The following is a 21670-nucleotide window of genomic DNA, read 5'->3' as shown; positions in this document are numbered from 1 at the left end:
GTATTTGTTTGTGCACGCCACGGTGTATTCTTGCTAGATGACTGATGAAGTTAGTGAAGTGAGCAGCTCCTGTATGTGTGCGTCTGACTCTGCACACACTCTCACAAGTTATAGCCGCTAATTAACCACACACAGCGTGCTGAGGGGAAAAAGTATGTCTGTATGCCTGTATGAATGGCTTCTTTTTGTTTCTATATTTTTTTTTTTTTGTCAAGGGCAAAGTGCATTAGAGAGATGTATAATTTTACTGTCAAGTGAGTTGTAGTGTTTTCCCTACATGTATGTTTCTAGAGGCAATGAGGCATAGGTTATTTCACTAAAACTATGCAATGTACATGCTTATTCACATAATTTGGGACTATATTAGTATAAATACAACAACAATGACAATAATAATTAGAAGAATTTGAATTGTGATTTTCTCAACCTCTCATTTAAACAAATCTGTACTTGTTTATAACATTTGTATACACAAAAATTGAATATAATATGAATAAATATATAACTTTTAGAACCTTGCTGTCTTGCGCAAAGTGGATAGTCAAGCACAAATACGTTTAAATACATGATTTCTATACAATTTAATTATTTTTTACTTTATTATCAGCACCAAGAATAATAAAGGGCAGATTATGAATCAGCACCATGGAGCAAATTTGTAGCTATACAGTATATGTCTTGAAAAAAGTATGAAATGTCACTGTGTGTGTGTTTTATGTGCAGATTATAGATTAGATTATAGTTTATCAATCATGTTTCATTCTGCAGAGATGCCTCGTAAGGAGAGGACGTTAAAACTAAAACAAAAGGAGTGTTTAAAATTGCTCCATCTGCTCCATCGTGCTCCATCTGCCCCCTTTTGACTTTGAGCACCTGCCCCTCCAAAGGTCTCTGCACAGCCCTGAGTTTAAGAATTACACGTTTTTTTGTTCTTCTGAAAATCTTAAATCAATTGGAGGTTCAAATCAGAGAACTAGGCAAAACACACTTAACTCTTATATTCCCATATTTGAGAGCTGAAGAGTAAGTAGACTGAGCACCTGGTTTTAATGTTACAGAGTAATTTGGAATTTGTCAAAGCAACCACCTTTTACCACCTTTTTTTTTGAGCCTCATTAAAATCCTCCACTGTCACCTCTTTACTCTACAGTTTGACAGTGAAAAGCAAGTCTAAATCTACTCTAAGCGATTAGTGAGCTCTTGTAAACATAACAAAACTAACCAAGAAACGATTATTAGCCAGGAGTCCAATTCCTTTTGGTGTTAAAAGGCCTTTCTATTGCTGTAAATCTACTCAAATGAAAACTGATGCTTTGCACTTTAGTATAAATAATTCTTTCAATCAAACTTTCAAATAAAACTTTTTTTAAAGAAATTTTCTTTATATCAAACTTATCATTAAACTTAGATAATTTTATGTGAGATGAGAACAGCTTGGCACAATCGCTTTCTTGTAATAGAAAACAAAAAGTATGAAAATCTTTCTATAACTTGAATCTCTATTACTGAATTATAATGTATGTAGATGCTTCCATATAACTGGGAAAAAAAACGATAAACTATGTTTATCTTAGAGTTCAGCTCTGTGAGTTTTAATGAGCGCGTTTCTTTACCATGAAGTGATGAAGTGAATTCAAAGAAAAACTATGAACCAATTTTATCTCATGACATCAAGCATATTTTTTTCTAATATTATTTTATTGTATTCTAACAAAAAACATAAATAAATGATTGGAAACTTGATTAATAGTCTCTGATGGGTGTATACAAACAGTTGGTTTCTCCACCTTGTTGTGATACAGGAAACAAACCACTAGATGGAGCTGTCAACCAAGGAACGAGTTATCTGTATGCGAACTTAAAAACACCTAAAACATAGAAGCCATATTGTAACAGAACAATAAGTAGAGGCCACTAAAATTATCATTGTTGTTTTGTTTACTAGTGTGTGAGCCTTATGTTGTTACATGTCTGTTTATGAATGAGTTTTTTCCCTGCTGGCTGTATCACAAATTGCCCCTTGGAAATAATAAAGATACCTTGACCTATCCTATTATTTATACATATTGCTCATTGTATCATAAAGTTTTACTCTGAAATAATGCATTTTGTTTAAGTAATAGATTGTAATGCAATATATGGGTTTGCTTTGTCTTTGCAAAAAGCTGCTACTGAGATTTCCTGCAGGATGAAGCTTGAATCAGAATGTGTCAGAACACATTCTGTCTTCAACAAAAACTGAACACCACACATCTGTGTCTGCATGGTTTGACTGGACAGAGACATCCCTACATTTTTCAAGCAGCTTTATATTATCTATACAGCTTTATAATACAATTTCTTTGTTTTATTAAACTGTCCATTCTGTCCGTTGACAGCACTCTGACAAAGGCAAACAAATCTTACCTGATTAAGAATTTGATTACAGTTTAATTCTCTGCAATATTTTCCAATTCTTATTTCTCAGACTTTAGCACTTTTACAACCTAAGGTCTTCTCGACACTAGGGGGTGTAAGCTGGTGACATACAATTTAGAGAGTGACTTGACACCTCTCAGAATCTTGTCTTTACTGATCTGGTTGAACCACGATATTGTTTGTTTTGGGATGCTCTGGGGGAATTCTTTTGTGGATATAAGCTTTGAAAAAGTGGAATTTGGTCCCAACTTTGATGAGAAATCAAGGATCCATCAGTGGGTGAAATACTGAAACAAATATGAGAACACATACACGCTGTGAGAATGACATCAGTCACCCACACAACAAGGGGTGTTGTTCTAACCGTGTTACGGGCGCACACAGCTGCCACTGTCTCTTCTCAGAATCCAGCTGAGCTCCAGCACATATCATTACTACACACACACCAAAAACTTTGTGCACATACACTTAGAGTCTGTAGGGACTGGATAGTAGTAAGTGGTAAGATTGCCACCTTTTGTGTAGGTGACCTGGGGCATGAAAGGTACTTCCTCCAGTAGGGATCATTAGGCAAGACCCCTGTACCCTAACTGCCTACCTAAGCATCTGCCAAATGCATAAACATAAACATAAGCCTTCACAGTAGTATCATCTGAAAACAGGTACTTCATATGCTTTTAGATGGGCAGCCTCTTATCTGTATGTTCTTTATGTGTGCGTGTGTGTTCTTTAACACTTATTTTCTGGGAAATAGAAAGCAAGTGGCAAAGATAGGAGAAAACATCTGCCTACTGTTTCTCAAAAAGTTGTTTGAGGGTTCACATACATGTTTAGAGATGAAGATGGAATTTGGTTAGATTCAAAGGTTTCCTTAAATGAGAGTTATAGTATTAGTTACATATGTGATCTTCCTGCATCAATGACAAACATTAGCATCAGTCAAAACATTTTTTTAACATTTCTTCTTGTTTGTTGTTGTTTTTTTGTTACTTTTTTTTTTCTTTTTAATCCTGTGACAGAATCACAATTTACCAAAAGCAACAGGCAGGCTTTTTATGTCATTATATCATGTGAAAAATCCTACGTTTCTGAGCTATCTAATAACTGGGTCACCTAGTGCTCCAAAAGCTCCTTCAAATAAGTCCCATGCATTGTATCTCTGAAGTTGCCCTTTATAAATAATGTATTTTGAATGGATAAATATATAAATATCTGCATCTGTAAATAAGTATCTGTGGTGACATGTTTATAACTTCTGAACCATGTGTTAAAATAATCTGAACAGTGGACTCTTGGCCAGTGCCACCAGTTATATTGATAAACTGTAGTGATGTGATGTGCAGTTAAAGACAGCAATGGTCATTGAATAACTGACCAAATTCTAACTAATTCCACAGGTGGAAACCTAGGAACTTAATCAGATTATTGGTTTTCATTCAATTTGCTAAAGAATACAAAGGAAAGGGGCTTGAAGAGACAATGCATCTATGGTTCTGCATCAGTGAGAAATAGCAGGGAATGACTCAGCTACAGAGAAATTGTCCCCCTCTCTGCCCCCCACACAAACACACGGTACATTTTCTCCTCATATTCCCATCAGTGAGAAGACTCCTGGTCCAATCCTGAAGCTGTTACTAAATACATGACTGCTGCAGCCATGTTTTATTCAGAGAACACACCCAGACAAAGATGCAAAAAAAAATAAAAAATTTGATGCAGGAGAGAGGAGGACTCTTAAAATACTGCCTCAATAAAACGATTCTGAGTGCAGCAGCAGCAGTCTGATGAACAGGAAATATCTGAGTCATTATTGATACACCCCCATGAATAATAGATCCATATGCAATGTTACCTTCATATGGACAGAAAAAATAGCATTTTTATGAACGAATAACTGACTGAATAAATAAGTCTCCAGATGTTGAAGCTTTGGAGTCTGCAGGAGTTTATATTCGACTGTCACCTGGTCTGACTGGAAAGCTCTCAGTGACTTTTTTTTTTTAATCATTAGATGATGCATAAAGGGTGCAACAGCTCCTAAACTAGAGCTAACTTGGTTGATCCAAGGTAAATAAGATAGTTATTGATTATTAGTTAATTTAGTTAGCTTAATTCATTAGAGGAAATTAATAAAAGCAAGAGTGATTTAAGAAACAAAGGACACATGTAAGGGTGCAACTGGTAAAACATTGGACTCTCTGCAGCTCTCTCTGCCTTCAGTTTGTGTCCTGTAATTTAAATTATCCGTCATCTCTGCATCTGGATCTAGCTACTGCATCAATGATGTGAAATAGCTTAAAAGAAAAAAAGTTTCAAACTTCAAATTTTACAGCATATTATAACAAGATGGACTAAGAGTTTACAATGTGAGATATCTATCCATCCATTTTCTAGACCCGCTTAATCCAATTCAGGGTCACAGGGGGGCTGGAACCCATCCAAGCCGCCATTAAGTGAGAGGTGGGGTACATCCTGGATGGGCCGCCAGGCCACACAGAGACCATGCAGACTCACTCCTAGGGTTAGAATCACCAATTAACCAAACATGCATGTATTTCGATGATGGAAGGAACATGGAATTCCTAGAAAGAACTCAGGCATGCACAGTTTGAGTTTTAATTTGCATTAAATAGAATGGGAATAAATAAATGAATGAAACTTGCTTTGTCCTGCATAAAAGAGTCCACATCTCCATTACATTCAAGTGTCCTAACAGTTTGTTTTTAGGATTTATAACAACACACAAAAGTTAAAAGTCAAATACAACAACTATGTGGAATTTTTGGGGTATTTTTCCTTTAAAAGCCTATTGATGGATTAAAATTGTTCAAAGATAAACTAAAAGCTCGATGATTTAGACTGAGTGAAACTCCCTTTGTCTTCTCTGATAAAAAGAAAACACTTGGGATTAAGCAGACAATGAGGTTTGATGTAAAAGAATCAGAATTGACTTCTGTGTATTTGAAAGACTGCAGTCTGACTGGAATTACATGAATAAATAAATGGTGAGCAACAAGGCTGATGGAAGCTATTCATTACATAACACAAAGGCAGTGTAGAGAGGAGAGGCATTATAGGAAACTGCATGAGGTCACACAGTTGAATCAGCTGATGTTCTACGGTTTATCTGAATCAACCAAAGGCAGTTTGGAGGCTTCGAGGCTTCAGAACATACAGTACACATTTGCACGTGTGTTAGCAATAGAGTAATAAAAAAATCATCTGGTCGTTATCAGGTCTGAAAAATTTTAAATACAACTTCAGATGAATTATGAATGAATAAAGTATTTTTCTATTCTATTCTATTCTTTGAGCAACAACACATGACATACTGCAGTCTTGTATGTACATTCAAGTGTGTGTTTCCACAATGCCAAGGACGAAAGACATTAACAATGATCTTCGAGAAGTTGCTGTCCATCAATTTAAGGTTTTAAAGGTAATTTCCAAATATTCTGGAGTCCATCATTCTATTGTGAGAACGAATATTCACAAATGGAAAACATTCAAGACAGTTATCAATCTTCCCAGTGGTGGATGTGCCTTTAGGCTCACCCCCAGGTCAGACTCAAAACCCAAGAACTATATCTCAGATTCTACAGACCTCAGTTAGTTTGTTAAATGGTAAAGTTCACGACAATACAGTTAATCAAGGATTATTTTGGAGGATTGCCAGAAGAAAGCCTCTTCTTTCTAAAAAAAAGAACATAGCAGCATTCTTAGGTTTGCAAAGTTACATCTGAACAAATCATAGCTATTGCTGTCCAATTGCTGTCACAGACTGAGCTGTACTGCTGGAGGAAGAAGAAATGGACATTGACATGGACAGGAGGGTCAGCACCATCATAGACTACATTAACTTCTGTAGAGACTCTATGATTCCAGTGGGGACTGCAAGGTGCTATCCAAATAATAAACCACTGGATCACCAGTGACATCAAAGACCTCCTGAACCAGAAAAAGAGGGCGTTCAAGAATGGGGATGGAGAAAGGCGGAGGAGTGTACAACAGGAGCTTAAAAAGACATTACGTCGAGGTAAGGTGGAGTACAAGAAAAAGGTAGAGACAGCTGGAGAACAATAACACCAAGGAGTTCTGGAGGGGCATGAGGACCATCACTGGATACAGACTGAAGAACTCTCAGTCTGTAGAAGGTGATGTGGACAGAGCTAATACTTTCAACCAATATTACAACAGGTTTGATAGTGTGGCTTTTTCCACCTCTGCTGCTGCTTCCTCTATACTGCTCCCACTGCCCAGCTGTATTTCCACCTCAATGGGAACTTGCACTGCCAAGCCTCCACCTCCGCCTGACTGCACCTCCACCTCTGCAGCAACTGTCACCAACAGGCTTCCTCTGGCTGTACCTCCACCTCTATGGCAGCTTCCACCACCAGGCATCCTGAGCCTGGTGCTGGGAACTCATGAAGTAGCGCTTTGAGACTGATCAACACTAATTTTATTAATTAAGATTACTTTATTGTCATGTACACACAAAATTACTTTTCGGCATTTGACCCATCCAGGTTGGCACCTGTTGAACACACATGCACATGGTCACACACTCATGGAGACAGATGCCATTCACTGGTAGCGGTGGGCAGCCAATCACAGCGCCCGGGGAGCATGGGGCTAAGGGTGCCTTGCTCAAGGGCATCTCAGCCGTGGCAAGGAGGTGGACTGCCACCCCTCCAGCTGTCAATCCACCAATCTATTTTGAGCGGAGACAGTAGGAACATACCAGAATTGTCAGATTCTGTATTTTTTCCTTCTTTTGATGGTGGGGCCCATATATACGAAGTAATTAAGGTTTATTTAGATAGTAGGAACACTATTTGTAAATCCTTTATATTATGTCACGTTATGAAAAAATAAGTTTTTTCTGTGTTTTTCACACACTTGTTCTGTATTTTAGCATAGCATCAGTTAAATTAAGTACGATAAGGCATAATGAGTTGTATGTTTTTGTTTGTCTGTGGTTGTACTTATTTGATTTTAAGACTTGTTAAGGAAGGATCAGATGATGTGTTTTATTATCTTCTGATACATAAATGTTAGAATTGAAAGATGCTGCACAGACTGCACAGAGAGAGTCAATAAACAAAAAAACGAGAAAATCTCAACTACCATGACAGCATCAGACAAGGACTGTGCATTACACACTGAAATTTTCCTCTTAATGTGTCACAAGGCTAAACAGCAGATTAACTGTTAATCTGACCAATTGTTTCACTTTTCAAGACTAATGCCAAAAGGAGATCAGCTAAAGCCAGCAGTGAAAAGTGAAGGGTTCGGTCTTTAGTCTAAATCAGTAACAGACAGAACTTTTCTGTACAAACTGCTCCTCATCATGGACAATCTATCCCAACCCCTCCATGACACACGACAGGAACACTGGAGCTATTTCTACAACAGACTCACTCAACTCTACCATGATAATTTACTTACTACCACTTTGTATGTATGTATTTATTGTTCCACACTCTAAAGAGCACTAAACTCACATAACTTTATTTAGGAACATTTTTATCTTCCATTTTTCATTTTACATGCTATCCAAAGCTATCCATCCATCCATCCGTCCATCCATACATCCATCCATCTATCTCTCCAGCTTCAAAGAAGACCCCACAGGCTAACAGATGCAGCAAGCCAACAAGCAGAAGTAATACTTTCCCCAAAAAAACAGAAAGAAGTCTTCATATATACCTTGAGCTGCACCAAGTGGACATCCACGTGTCTGTTGTCACTGTCTTGTCCGACAGAGTGTGTAAGCTGTGTGACTCTGTTGCCGGTGGCTCTCAGCCACTTCTCAATCTCTGGTAGATGGAGGACGACCTTCCAGTCGGCTCCAGTATGGAGAGGCGGAGGCTTCTTTGTCCTGAAGCAACACACACCACATACAATAGAAATAAGGACGAAGCTGTGACCAACTCCACAGGAGATGATCACCCTTAACTTTACAGGCAGACTAAACTTTCACTTTGCCTTCGCATTAAATACATCAACATTGCTTGTTTTATTAGTACCGATATGCTCAGACTGACAATGGCTGATTACACATGATTTACACAGATCCGTCACAGCGGTGCGAAGTGTCTGTGAGTCACTCCACTTCTATACCCCTCAGGCAGTGTAAGCATGTCTTTCTCTTACCAACTTGCAGCTGTCCTGCTTTCACAGGGACAGAACATGACTTAATATCCAAGTGCTGTTGAAAAGCGTTCTGTGTGGAGAAGGCCTATGCACAAATTATTATTTTGCTTACATTGCAAACAGCTAAGGCATTTCCAAGTATGCAAGTAAACAACACGAGTTTGATCGATCAATTTATACTTGAGCAGCGCTGTATGAGTCATGGCATGTACAGTTTTGTCACAAGAAAATTGGCCCAGTACAGAATCAGATAAAATCTTCTGCTGCTGATGTTGGTCACATTAACCGACATGCAGCAACATCAGCCGACACCAACTGATGACTTTATAGAAGGACATATCAGACCCGTTTACTTTTGACCCTTGAAAATAAAACAGTGTCTGATCACAAACCCTTTTGACACAGCACAGAGTTCAAACAAAGATTTATTTTCTTCCTCAGGATGTGTAATTGAAGATAGTTTAAAGAAAAGTATGAAATATTTCCAACAAAAGAAAAATATGATTTGAAAAAAGTCAGAATAAAGTCAGCATAAGATTAATTTATATTCCTCGGCACATTCCTACATTATGTCAGATGCCACACAATTATTTAAGCCTTTTTTTTTACTGGACAAAAAACCCACTAACAAACACTCTAACCTTTCTTTTAAATGCAATAAGAAAGTTTATAATTGTGATTTCATCCCACTTCAAATTCTGCTGAAGTCATGGTATCTACAACACCCAGATGCACATGCTAAATTTCACAAAATGTTCTGCATTCAGGGCTTCAAGAATAGGTAATAACAACTTGCTTATAAAAATAGAACAGATTAATTGATTTTACTTGTCTGTAAGACAGCTGGAAGCTCACTCGCTTTCCAAATGTGTAGGTCTTGTGCAGTGACGTGCGGTGAGGTTCATGGCTGGTGAGGCGAGGCACTGACTCCATCAGAATAAGATTTACAAATATATGAATTCAACAGAGTAGATTATTCACCATTTGAATAATAATTCAACAGTTATTTTGTCACAATTGGCAGCTATGAATCTGAGCGAGAGGACATAATTTGTGGAGTTGGACCTCTATTGTTTAACTTGTATATGCTCCCTTTGGGTCAGATATTGCAGAACTTTAACATCTATTATCACAGTCATGCAGGAGATACACAACTTTATGTGTCTCTGTCACCAGACGACTGCAGCCCAGCAGACATACTGTGTCAGTGTCTGGAGGAAGTAAACACCTGGATGAGAGAGAATTTTCTACAATTAAATGAAGACAAAACTGAGATCATTCTGTTTGGTAGCAAAGAGAAGAGGGTCAGCGTTGGTAAATATCTTGAGACTCGGGACCTTACAATCACTGATCAAGTTCGTAACCTCGGAGTGTTGATAGACTCAGATCTGACTTTCAGCAGCCACATCAAAGCTGTCACCAAGGCAGCTTTTTACCACCTCAGAAATATCAATAGAATTAAAGGTTTCCTCTCCCAAAAAGACCAGGAGAAACTCATCCATGCATTCATCTCCAGTAGACTCGATTACTGTAATGCTCTTTTAACTGGACTTCCCAAAAAGAGCATTAAACATCTGCAGCTCATCCAGAACGCTGCTGCTAGAGTTTTAACCAGGACTAAGAGATCTGAACACAAAAATACATCTGTGATATGTTCAGAGAATATAAACCCAGCAGAGCTCTTAGATCTAAGGACTCAGGTCAGCTGGTCCAGTCCAGAGTCCAGACTAAACACGGAGAAGCAGCATTTAGCTGTTATGCTGCAAACAAGTGGAACAAACTGCCAGTGGAGATTAAACTTTCACCAAATGGAGACATTTTTAAATCAAGGTTAAAAACTTTTCTTTTCTCATGTGTCTATGCATGAAATCTGCACGCTCTCTTTTAATTTATCTGGACTGTTGCTTGTTTTTAATAATTTAAATTTCATTTTAATCATTTTCTTTCTTTCTTTTTATATTATTTTATGTATTTTTAATGCTTCTTCCACTCCCCGCTGCAATGCTTTTATATTATGTAAAGCACTTTGAATTTTTGTTTTGTACAGGAAATGTGCTGTACAAATCAATTTGACTTTGACTTTGACATTTGATAGCAAGGGCTGGCTAAATTCGTAGCAGCGGCAGCTAGTAGTGGCACTTCCTGCTTCCTGCTTTCCACTCCACTCCAGTTGCAGGCAAAATAACCTCCTGCCTCAACCAGTGCCTCTTCACTGCCGTTGTAAGATCGCTGAGCACACGAAACAGGTTACACACATATATTATATACATCCGCTAAACTATGGAAAGTCAGGGGAGCATATATTAAAAGTGTTTGAAACATTTTATTGGCGACATACAGAGAGACAGTAACACGGTCTCTCATTGCATGGCAGAGCACAGTTTGTGAGGGACTGCGTAAAATGCTCAGTACCTAGACTGAAATATTGTTCATTAATTTGTATCTGTTGAAAATTGTAATACTGTGCATACTGTGGTTTTTAGTAATATTGCCTCTGGTAAAAGGCTGACTTGATTATAATTTGATGTGCTACAGAAGGAAGAAATGAAAAGCTAAATGGCTGAACTCAAAAGTGTTTATTTGCTTAGATAGCCTCTAGTTCTGTTAAACCTGTTGAGGTTCATGCTAATTTAAATAAATGTTCTTATACATCCAGTAGAGGCTCATTTTCTGTATAGAGTAAGGCAGTGTTGGTGGTGGTGTTCTGGCTGGGGGCCTGTGCCCCTGTACAGCTGTATCCCTAGCAACGTCCCTGAACGGAAATGTGAAAATTCAGCGATTTTTAAAAAAAACTATCAAAATTGTTAAAGTTCATAGTTCAAACCACATGATAAATACAACCATTTAATTAATTTGTTTATTATATATTTTTTCCATGATGACAGGGGAGGCTCTGCCTCCCCTGTCTCTCCTAACTGGTCTTCTGTCTGTGGTCCAATCGAAAACAATAAACTACCTTAATCATCTCAAATTTGTGCTTATTATAAACTGTAGTTTATCACAGCCTCCAGGATAAATTGTAATGCTGTCTCCTCCATATTGTTATAATTACCGGCTTGTCCCCTGTGAGGGAGTGGTATACTGGACCAGTTCTGCATAAGTTGGAGCCTTCAGAACACTGAAGGTATTCAGGCGACAATTGACAAACATAATTCGATCGGTTTATTTTAGTAGTAGTATCAGTAAATAAAAAACCTGTTTAAAAATGCTACTTCTCGTGTAAAAATAGCATTAGTAGATGTGTTGTTAAAGTTCTGACCCCTCGGATGGAAACCATTGTCTAAATTAAAATCTTGCGAAATGAGTTCACACAATGTTGCTTCAGTCAGTTCCAGTTCATTCTCTATGTTTTACAGTGCACCAATTTAAAACTGGTGTCTCTGACACCACTCCCATGCCAGTGGACATATAGTGATGTTTTATCTATGAACAAGCAATAACTGGATTGCTTTGGCTGAGGAAGAGTTAAACTGTAACACAGGACCAACTGAGATGTAATATGCTACATGCATAAGGAGTGTGCTGGAGCATAGACAGGAAAAGCATCCAAGAAAAGTTAAAGATACAGCAAATTAACCAAAAACCTAATGTTCAGAGAAAGGATTCAGTGTCAAACAAAGTTCTGACACTGTATAATGTGATTACTCTCCCAGTTGGAAAAGAGCACACAAAAGTCCCAAACTGCAAGTTTGAAAGTTTTTACCTCTGGGAGATGTCTCGCCCAACGTAAGGTGCTCCACAAGTGAGACTTCCTCCACTGTGATCAGGGCACAATGAGGAGGCCCCATCCTGTGACTGATGGTCCAAATCCATGTTGAGTGGGGTGCTTGTGGGTATTGCAGAAGATGTGGAGGTGCCGGGGTCTATGGTTGGGGTGACTGGAGTGACGGACATAAGCATCGGGGATGGAGGCTCAGGGCTCAAGGGTGACACACTTACAGTGCTCATGTTGTAAGAGAAATTCTGGATTCCTAATGTAGATGGGTCTCACTGGAGTAAACTGGACAGAGAAGGGGAGAAAATATGTAGATGTCAATAGAAATACAAACAGACAACAAATCTGGTAAAAAAAATAACAATTAAAAAAGGGGGGGTACATGAAGGGAGGTCAAAAGAGGAAAGGAAAAAGAAATAGATAAGAGGAAATGAAAGAGGAAAGGAAGGTGAACAAAACAGCTTTAGATAATGGGTAACAACAACTTCACTTTAAGAAGAGGCAGGTGGCAGACAAATAACCAAAATAATGAATTCCCAGTTTATGAGAAGAGATCCACTTTATATGATCCAACTCAATGTATGTGAGATGTATGTGTCTTGTGGTGATGGGGCATCTAGGTGGCTCCCTTTGCTGCATTCCCTCCCACCCACTCCTCAGTTTTAATCACACCATAGACATTGCTATTTATCACATGCTGACACCATACATGCACACTAGGTTTTGGTGGGCGGGCATGCCGAGAAGTATCTACTGGGCGGGGCTATCTGGAGTCCCACACTCCCAGTGCTGCACAGTTACCTGCCTTTCAATTTTAATGCTCACTTTGACAATGAAGGCCTTAAGGGCCGTATATACTCTCGCAGCAGTGTGTCGCAGTGAGCTTGTCGCAGACATGACGCAGTTATTTTTGATTTATGTCCACTTTTGAAGCGCGGTCTGCGCTATGTTAATCCCACGCCACAACGCAAGAGGGACAATCACAAACAAGCTAGGATTGTGAGTGTGGTGGGTGGCGTGTTTCTCTTCCGGTTACGGAGGTCATTCAACAACAATGGCGACTGGACGAATGCGCACTTTGATTGAGATGCAGCTGATCGATCTAAAAATAGAAGAAATATTGCTACTACTGGAGCTGGCAGAGAGGCGAAAGAATCGTCACGGTTAGCACGGTTAGCGTCGCCATTAGCCGGTTAGCAAACCGGAAATACGCATAGTGTTGAGCGGATGTAGAGTTGACCAATCAGAGGCCTCCTTTATCTCCTCCCTGCGGCGATATCTGCGGCACTGTCTGCGGTGAGTTACAATTTTGGGGAGGTGCACCAGAGTGTCTGCGTAAGGGGGGGGGGGGGGGGGGGGGGGGGCATGTCTGCGTTAACTGCGACACACACGCAGACAACCTGGTTTCCGACCATAAACCGCCCTTAAAGGGGGGCATGTGGAGGAGCTACACTATTTACCAGCTGTGGACCTGGGGGCCAGGAGGAGGAGTTGGTGTGCTGGTTTGGGGTCTGGGGTGGCTGCGTTGCTGGGGCACAGCTGGCCCCAGGCGCACCCAATGACAACTGTGATAGGTTCCAACCCCCCTGCAACTCTGAGTTGGATATAGCAAGTATAGAAAATGGATGGACGGTGTTGTGGCTGTTTTTCTCCGTTTGTCTTCCTACAGGAGCTCCTGATAGTTCTCCACCTGGTTTTCCAACAGAGGTTGTGGGACATTTTTTGTCAAGTAGTAGCAGCTGGTCTGATTTTGTCTTGTTTTTCTTATACATTTATTATTGTCGTTGTGTTTTCTTCTTTTATATCTTTATCTCCTTTCTTTTCTCTTTCCTCTTTGCTTTGTCCTCCTCCTTTCTTTCCCCCTGTCAGATTTGGCATTACATGAAAATTGACAAGAAAAAGTAATATTTAGTTCGTAAGCTTCATGGGCATCCATATAGCTTTCTTTGACAAAGCAAATATGTTTGCTTTATCAGCACAGCATTCAGACTATAATTCTGCTTACCATGATGCTGGACATGACATGGAAAAAAAAAAGCTCTATCAGTGCCACAGAGAAGGAGCCAAAAGTTTGACATCTCATTCTTTTGTAATTACTAGACTGCAACAGAAAGAGTTCAACATTCTCCACCTGATTTCACCCCAGGAGTTTTGACAGACGTGGCCAAATACCTGAACAACTTGTTCTTTGCTATCTTGGAAAAGATGAAGGAGATTAATCCCTCCAATCATGACTTTCTGGGCCATAGTAAGAGAGAAACCACGCATGCACAGGGAGATCATCCAAAATCAAAAGAGAAGGGCCCCACCTGGTATTTGAACCAAGAACCTTCTTGCTGTGAGATGACAGAGCTAATAACTATCATTTTACACTGCTCAAAAAAATAAAGGGAACACCTAAACAACACAATGTTTTTTCCTTCTATGTAGCTTATTGTTAGCTTTGATGTTAGCTGTAATCTTAGATCCTCATTTGTAAGTCGCTTTGAATAAAAGCGTCTGCTAAATGCATAAACATAAACAATGTAATTCCAAGTCAATCACACTTCTGTGTAATCAACCTGTCCAGTTAGGAAACAACACTGATTGTGAATCAATTTCACCTGCTGTTGTGCAAATGGAACACACAATAGGTGGAAATTAGAGGCAATTAGCAAGACAACCCCTATAAAGGAGTGGTCCTACGGGTGGTGACCATAGACCATGGCTGTGTTCGAAACCGCATACTACATACTAAATACTACATACTTGCATACGGCATACTCATCGTTTAGACAGTATGCAGAGCGTTTACCCACGATGCATTTCGCTCCTACCCGAGCCGAAATCAGCCAGCCTGAAGCTGATTTCGCTTAAGCTCTAAACTCTGTAAACTTTAGCAACATTTGAAACATTTTCAGGCGAGAAAGTAGTCGTTTAGATCCCCAACGTGTTGAAAACCTGCCAAAATACCGTCTATTTACAATTTTGTTCCGACGAATTCGGCGCTACTAAAGCTAGTCGCAGTGAGCAATGCACTTCCGGTTGTTTTCACAAAATAAAATACCCGTTGCCTTTTATCATAGGGAAAGCCATGACGATACAATCGGTGCTTTTGTTTTGAAAACAGGAAGTGAATCTACCCTCGTTGTAGCTAGCTTGAAACTGCCGTTTTGACAGGAAATGACGATCGGCGTCGTCAAGTTACATTGCATCTTGGGTAGTTTGAGTATGAGTAGTAACCTTATGATGCATACCCAACATTTCGGCGAATCTAGTATGCATTCGTGAATAAATAAATGCGAGCTGTGGCAAGGTTTGCTGTGTCTCTCAGCACAGTGTCCAGAGCATGGAGGAGATACCAGGAGACAGGCCAGTACACCAGGAAATGTGGAGGAGGCCGTAGGAGGGCAACAACCTAGCAACAGGACTGCTATCTCCTCCTTTGTGCAAGGAGGAACAAGAGGAGCACTGCCAGAGCCCTGCAAAATGACCTCCAGCAGGCCACGAGAATGCATGTTTGTGCACAAACTGTCAGAAACGGACCAGGGTGGTATGAGAGCCCAACGTCCACAAGTGGCGCTTGTGCTTAAAGCCCAACACTGTGCAGGACGATTGTCATTTGCCAGAGAACACCAAGATTGGCAGATTCGCCATTGGCACCCGTGCTCTTCACGGATGAGAGCAGGTTCACACAGAGTACATGAGACAGACGAGACAGTCTGGTAGAGAACTTTCTGCTGCCTGCAACATCCTCCAGCATGATCGGTTTGGCAGTAGGTCAGTAATGGTGTGGAGGGGCTTTTCTTTGGAGGGCGGCACAGCCCTCCGTATGCTAGTCAGAGGTACCCTGACTGCCATTAGGTACCGGGATGAGATCCTAAGACCATATGCTGGTGCAGTGGGCCCTGTGGCTGAAGTGTGTCAGCAGTTCCTGCATGATGAAGGCATTGACGCTGTAGACTGGCCTGCCCGTTCCACCAACTTGAATCCAATCGAGCACATCTGGGACATCATGTCTCGTTCCATCCACCAACACGCCATTGCACCAGACTGTCCAGGAGTTGACTGATGTTTTAATCCAGGTCTGGGAGGAGATCCCTCAGGAGAAAATCCACCGCCTCATCAGGAGCATGCCCAGGCGTTGTAGGGAGGTCATACAGGCACATTTTTCCTTTGCTGATACGCAATTGAATAATACAGATGCGTGATTAATATGTATCCAGTAAAAAAGCCTTATACTGTGGCCGTGGCTCAGTGGTTAGAGTCAGTCGTCTAATAACTGGAAGGTTGGCAGGTTCGATTCCCACTCTCGCCACTCAAAAAAGATTGGTGGAACTGACAGCTGGAGGGGTGTCAGTCCACCTCCTTGTTATGGCCAAGGTGCCCTTGAGCAAGGCACTGTACCACCATGCTCCCCGGGTGCTGTGATTGGCTGCCCACCACTCCAGGTTTGCATCTGTCTCTATGAGTGTATGACCCTGTGCATGTGTGTGTCAACAGGTGACAACCTGGATGGGTTAATTGCAGAGGACAAATTTCGTGTGTATGCATGACCAATAAATCTGATCTTAATCTGTCACTAAAGAATCTCACTCGAACCTGTATTTTCCAAAGACTTCAGTTTACAAATTTGCAGTCACTCGGAAGGGTGAAGTTAAAATACACAGTTTAGATTTGATTTTAATATGTACAATGAGGCATAAGGGTGTCCATATGTGCACTTGGCACCAGGACACCCTAGGCCGCAGCTCGATGATCGACTTTGTGGTTGTATCGTCTGACTTGCGGCCGTATGTCCTGGACACTCGGGTGAAGAGAGGGGTGGAGCTGTCAACTGATCACCACCTGGTGGTGAGTTGGCTCCGCTGGTGGGGGAGGAAGCCGTTCAGACCTGGCAGGCCCAAACGTATTGTGAGGGTCTGTTGGGAACGGCAGGCGGAATCCCCTGTAAGGAGGAGTTTCAACTCCCACCTCCGGCAGAGCTTCAGCCATGTCCCGGGGGAGGTGGGGGACATTGAGCCCGAATGGGCCATGTTCCGTGCCTCCATTGTTGAGGCGGCCGACCGGAGCTGTGGCCGTAAGGTGGTCGGTGCCTGTCGTGGCGGCAATCCCCGAACCCGCTGGTGGACACCAGTGGTGAGGGAAGCCGTCAAGCTGAAGAAGGAGTCCTATCGGGCCTTTTTGGCCAGTGGGACTCTGGAAGCAGCTGATGGGTACCGACAGGCCAAGCGGAACGCGGCCTCGGCGGTTGCTGAGGCAAAAACTCGGGCTTGGGAGGAGTTCGGGGAGGCCATGGAGAACGACTTCCGGACGGCCTCGAGGAGATTCTGGTCCGCCATCCGGCGGCTCAGGGGGGGGGAAGCGGTGCACCGTCAACACCGTGTATGGTGAGGGCGGGGCTCTGCTGACTTCTACTAGGGACGTCGTGAGTCGGTGGGGGGAATACTTCGAGGGCCTCCTCAATCCTACCGACACGCCTTCCGATGAGGAAGCAGAGTTGGGGAGCTCGGACGTGGGACCTCCCATCTCTGGGGCTGAGGTCGCCGAGGTGGTCAAAAAACTCCTCGGTGGCAAGGCCCCGGGGGTGGATGAGGTCCGTCCTGAGTTCCTCAAGGCTCTGGATGTTGTGGGGCTGTCTTGGTTGACACGCCTCTGCAGCATCGCGTGGACATCGGGGGCAGTTCCTCTGGACTGGCAGATTGGGGTGGTGGTCCCCCTCTTTAAAAAGGGGGACCGGGGGGTGTGTTCCAACTATAGGGAGATCACACTCCTCAGCCTCCCTGGTAAGGTCTTTTCGGGGGTACTGGAGAGGAGGATCCGACGGATAGTCGAATCTCGGATTCAGGAGGTGCAGTGTGGTTTTCGTCCTGGCCGTGGAACAGTGGACCAGCTCTATACCCTCCGCAGGATCCTGGAGGGTGCATGGGAGTTCGCCCAACCGGTCTACATGTGTTTTGTGGACTTGGAGAAGTCATTCGACCGTGTCCCTCGGGGACTCTTGTGGGGGGTGCTCCGGGAGTATGGAGTGCCGGACTCCTTGATATGGGCTGTTCGGTCCCTGTATGACCAGTGTCAGAGTTTGGTCCACATTGCCGGCAGTAAGTCGGACATGTTTCCTGTGAGGGTTGGACTCCGTCAGGGCTGCCCTTTGTCACCGATTCTGTTCATAATTTTTATGGACAGAATTTCTAGGCGCAGCCAGGGCGTTGAGGGGGTCCGGTTTGCCGACCTCAGAATCGGGTCTCTGCTTTTTGCGGACGATTTGGTTCTGCTGGCGTCCTCAGGCCGTGACCTTCAGCTCTCACTGGAGCGGTTTGCAGCCGAGTGTGAAGCGGCTGGGATGAGAATCAGCACCTCCAAATCCGAGACCATGGTCCTCGGCCAGAAAAGGGTGGAATGCTCTCTCCGGGTCGGGAATGAGATCCTTCCCCAAGTGGAGGAGTTCAAGTATCTCGGGGTCTTGTTCACGAGTGAGGGACGAATGGAGCAGGAGATTGACAGACGGATCGGTGCGGCGTCTGCAGTGATGCGGGCTCTGCACCGGCCCGTCGTGGTGAAGAAGGAGCTGAGCCAGAAGGCGAAGCTCTCGATTTACCGGTCAATCTATGTTCCTATCCTCACCTATGGTCACGAGCTGTGGGTAGTGACCGAAAGAACGAGATCGCGAATACAAGCGGCCGAAATGAGTTTCCTCCGCAGGGTGTCTGGGCTCTCCCTTAGAGATAGGGTGAGAAGCTCGGTCATCCGGGAGGGGCTCGGAGTAGAACCGCTGCTCCTCCGCATCGAGAGGAGTCAGATGAGGTGGCTCGGGCATCTAGTGAGAATGCCTCCTGGACGCCTCCCCGGTGAGGTGTTCCGGGCCCGTCCCACTGGGAGGAGGCCCCGGGGAAGACCCAGGACACGTTGGAGAGACTATGTTTCTCGGCTGGCCTGGGAACGCCTCGGGGTCCCCCCGGAAGAGCTGGAGGAAGTGGCCGGGGACAGGGACGTCTGGGTCTCTTTGCTCAAGCTGCTGCCCCCGCGACCCGAACCCCGGACCAGCGGAAGATGATGGATGGATGGATTGATGTACAATGTTTAGCTGGAGACTACAAAAATTATTTTAAAAATGGTTTGGCTTAAACCCTAATAGATAAATGGTTACAGCTTTACATTTCATCGCTGACCAACACATAATAGGAAAAATAAAACATCATCTTCAAGACGTTTTATTTCCTCTTTATTATGACACAACTTGCCTAAATGTTTTGGACATGTGGACAAAAATGACTATTACAGCACAGAGGTTTATTGTGTGACTGGGCAGTCCCAACTACCTCAGCAGTGTCATGATTGCACTTGGTTGTGGTATTGTGGTTGTGTTCTCAGTTCTAGGTTGGGCTGAGTAGGTATCCAGGAAGTCCAGGGCAGAGTCTGGACTGCTCCTGCCAGCACACCTGCTGCTCGTCTGCTCTCATTAGAGCTGGCCTCTGAAGGACCTGCAGGAGCTCCAGACTTAGCCAGATTGTCTTACAGTCTTTGTTGGTAATTACGCTCACCAGTGTGTCTCAGTGTTACTGGTAAAACCTTCCAGTCTTATTGTTCCTTTACCTGTGTTCCCCAGTGTAACCTTGCCTCTTCCGAGATCCTTGGATACCTCCGTCGACCTCATCACTGTGTCTTGCAACCTGCCTTTACAACCTGCATTCTACTCTGCTTCCTCGCTTAATACCTGCCTGCTCACCCGCCGCCAATGTCATCATTACCCTCCCCTGTGTTGGAAACCTTCCTGGAGACATAGTAAGCCCTTACTGTGGAAACTACTATCATTATTTGATTACTTCTTGGACCCATTTAACCATTCCTCCTCTCTTCCTCGAGATATTGTCGGACTGGACTCTCTGTGGACCTACCTTACTCCGTTACAACTAATAAATCAGTTATTTTCTCCCATCTCTCTGTGTCAGTCTGTTCTTGGGTCCCTCCATGTGTGTACCGGCTATACCATAGCCGTGACAAGCAGTAGGCACTGTATTATGTGCCAGCAATCAGTGACTTTTAGCTAACTTTTTGCGAGCTTACATATTCAATCGTGAACATGTTAAACTTCACATCTGAACCCTTTGTGCATTTTAAAAATCATAGATGGTGTGAATCTTACTATTTAGCTTAAGCTAGCTTTCTGTCTAATACAGCTACAAATTCTATTAAAAGGGAGCCAGAAAGTTTAGTTCTTAAATTTTTTTCACTTTGTATGTCAAGGTAATACTGGTAGGCATAAATGCAAATACAGAAAAGAGGGGAAAAACACACTCACAGCTGTCAGCACTAGATTTGAACAGTGCTGTAATTTATGTAAAGGACAGTAATCTGTATTTTAAGGGTGCATGGTGTAGTTGTGTTATAGTGATTTCTGCTTGTTCGCAACTGAATAGATGTTTTCTAAAAGTCGGATTACTTTCAGTACCCTAAAGGTACCCTTTGTGCCTCAGACTGATGCATCAGGGGAAAGGCTGGGTGCTGTGTTGGCCCAGATCCACAATGTAAATGAGAGGTTATAGCCTATGCCAGCAGAGGCTTTAAACTCACCTGAGACATGGTATTCGACACATAAATGGTCATTTCTAGCCCTAAAGTGGGTAGTTACAGAGAAGTTTTATGACCATCTCTGTCCTGACAGAACAACCTCATCAAATATGTCCTCAGCCAAGCTTTACGGTACAGGTCAGAGGTTGGTTGGACTCTTTTCATTTAACTATGACATCCTGTACCAGAGTGGGCAGAATAATACAAATGCTGATGCTCTCTCCCACATATCCTGGAGGCAATGCAGATTTTACAGACAAGTCAAGGTTGTTGAGTGGAGCCTGAAGTCTGCTGAGGTATTGAAGATTGAATGCAGGGACACTGCTGTCCTAGACCAGCCAAATGCCAACCAGTTCCAGGAGATTGGCCATCTCTATGGAGATTTGGGAACAGATGCGCTGCCAGCCATGACTACACAGTTCGTGTAGGGCAGAAGTAAGTCCCAAATATTGCTCCCAAGCTGTACTGAACCAAATCTGAACTAAAATGCATGGGAGCCTTCTCCGGTTTGAGAGAACGCTGCAAATGATATGGGAGAGGTTCTACTGGTCAGGAAAGTTCAGGGAAATGAAAGCTTGGTTTGAGCTGTGCGACAAACAAGTACAGTAGCCAAGTGTCTGTGAAGAATTTAGAAGATAGAAAGAGGATGGCAAGAGGCAAAGGAAAGGAGGGAATTAAGACCAACAGAGAGCAATTTATACACCCTAAAAAAACTACACACATATCTTACAAAACACTCAGTCTTTCACCCACCATGCATATCTTGTTACTGTTTAATTTGTTGGCATTTACTCAGGTTGGGTATTGTGGGTGGTCTTAGTTCTTGCTATTTAG

The 21670-nt window shown here is 42.6% G+C and overlaps 1 protein-coding gene across 3 annotated transcripts in view; it reads right to left on the bottom strand.

Moving 5' to 3' along the window:
* akap6 (A kinase (PRKA) anchor protein 6) overlaps positions 1-21670 on the bottom strand; it is a 302904-nt gene that overhangs the window by 253527 nt on the left and 27707 nt on the right. For all 3 annotated transcript variants that reach the window (XM_075448839.1, XM_075448841.1, XM_075448840.1), the window contains exons 2-3: positions 12278-12574; positions 8128-8299 (exon numbers count right to left, since the gene is read on the bottom strand). In XM_075448839.1, coding sequence (XP_075304954.1) covers positions 8128-8299; positions 12278-12522 — 417 coding nt within the window. In that variant the 5' untranslated portion in view covers positions 12523-12574. The remainder of the gene's footprint in view (positions 1-8127; positions 8300-12277; positions 12575-21670) is intronic.

The sequence above is a fragment of the Odontesthes bonariensis genome, chromosome 17, assembly GCF_027942865.1.
Source record: "Odontesthes bonariensis isolate fOdoBon6 chromosome 17, fOdoBon6.hap1, whole genome shotgun sequence".
In the NCBI taxonomy this organism is placed as follows: domain Eukaryota; kingdom Metazoa; phylum Chordata; class Actinopteri; order Atheriniformes; family Atherinopsidae; genus Odontesthes; species Odontesthes bonariensis.
Note: the sequence above shows the minus strand (reverse complement) of the source record. Positions and strands in the feature narration are given on the sequence as shown.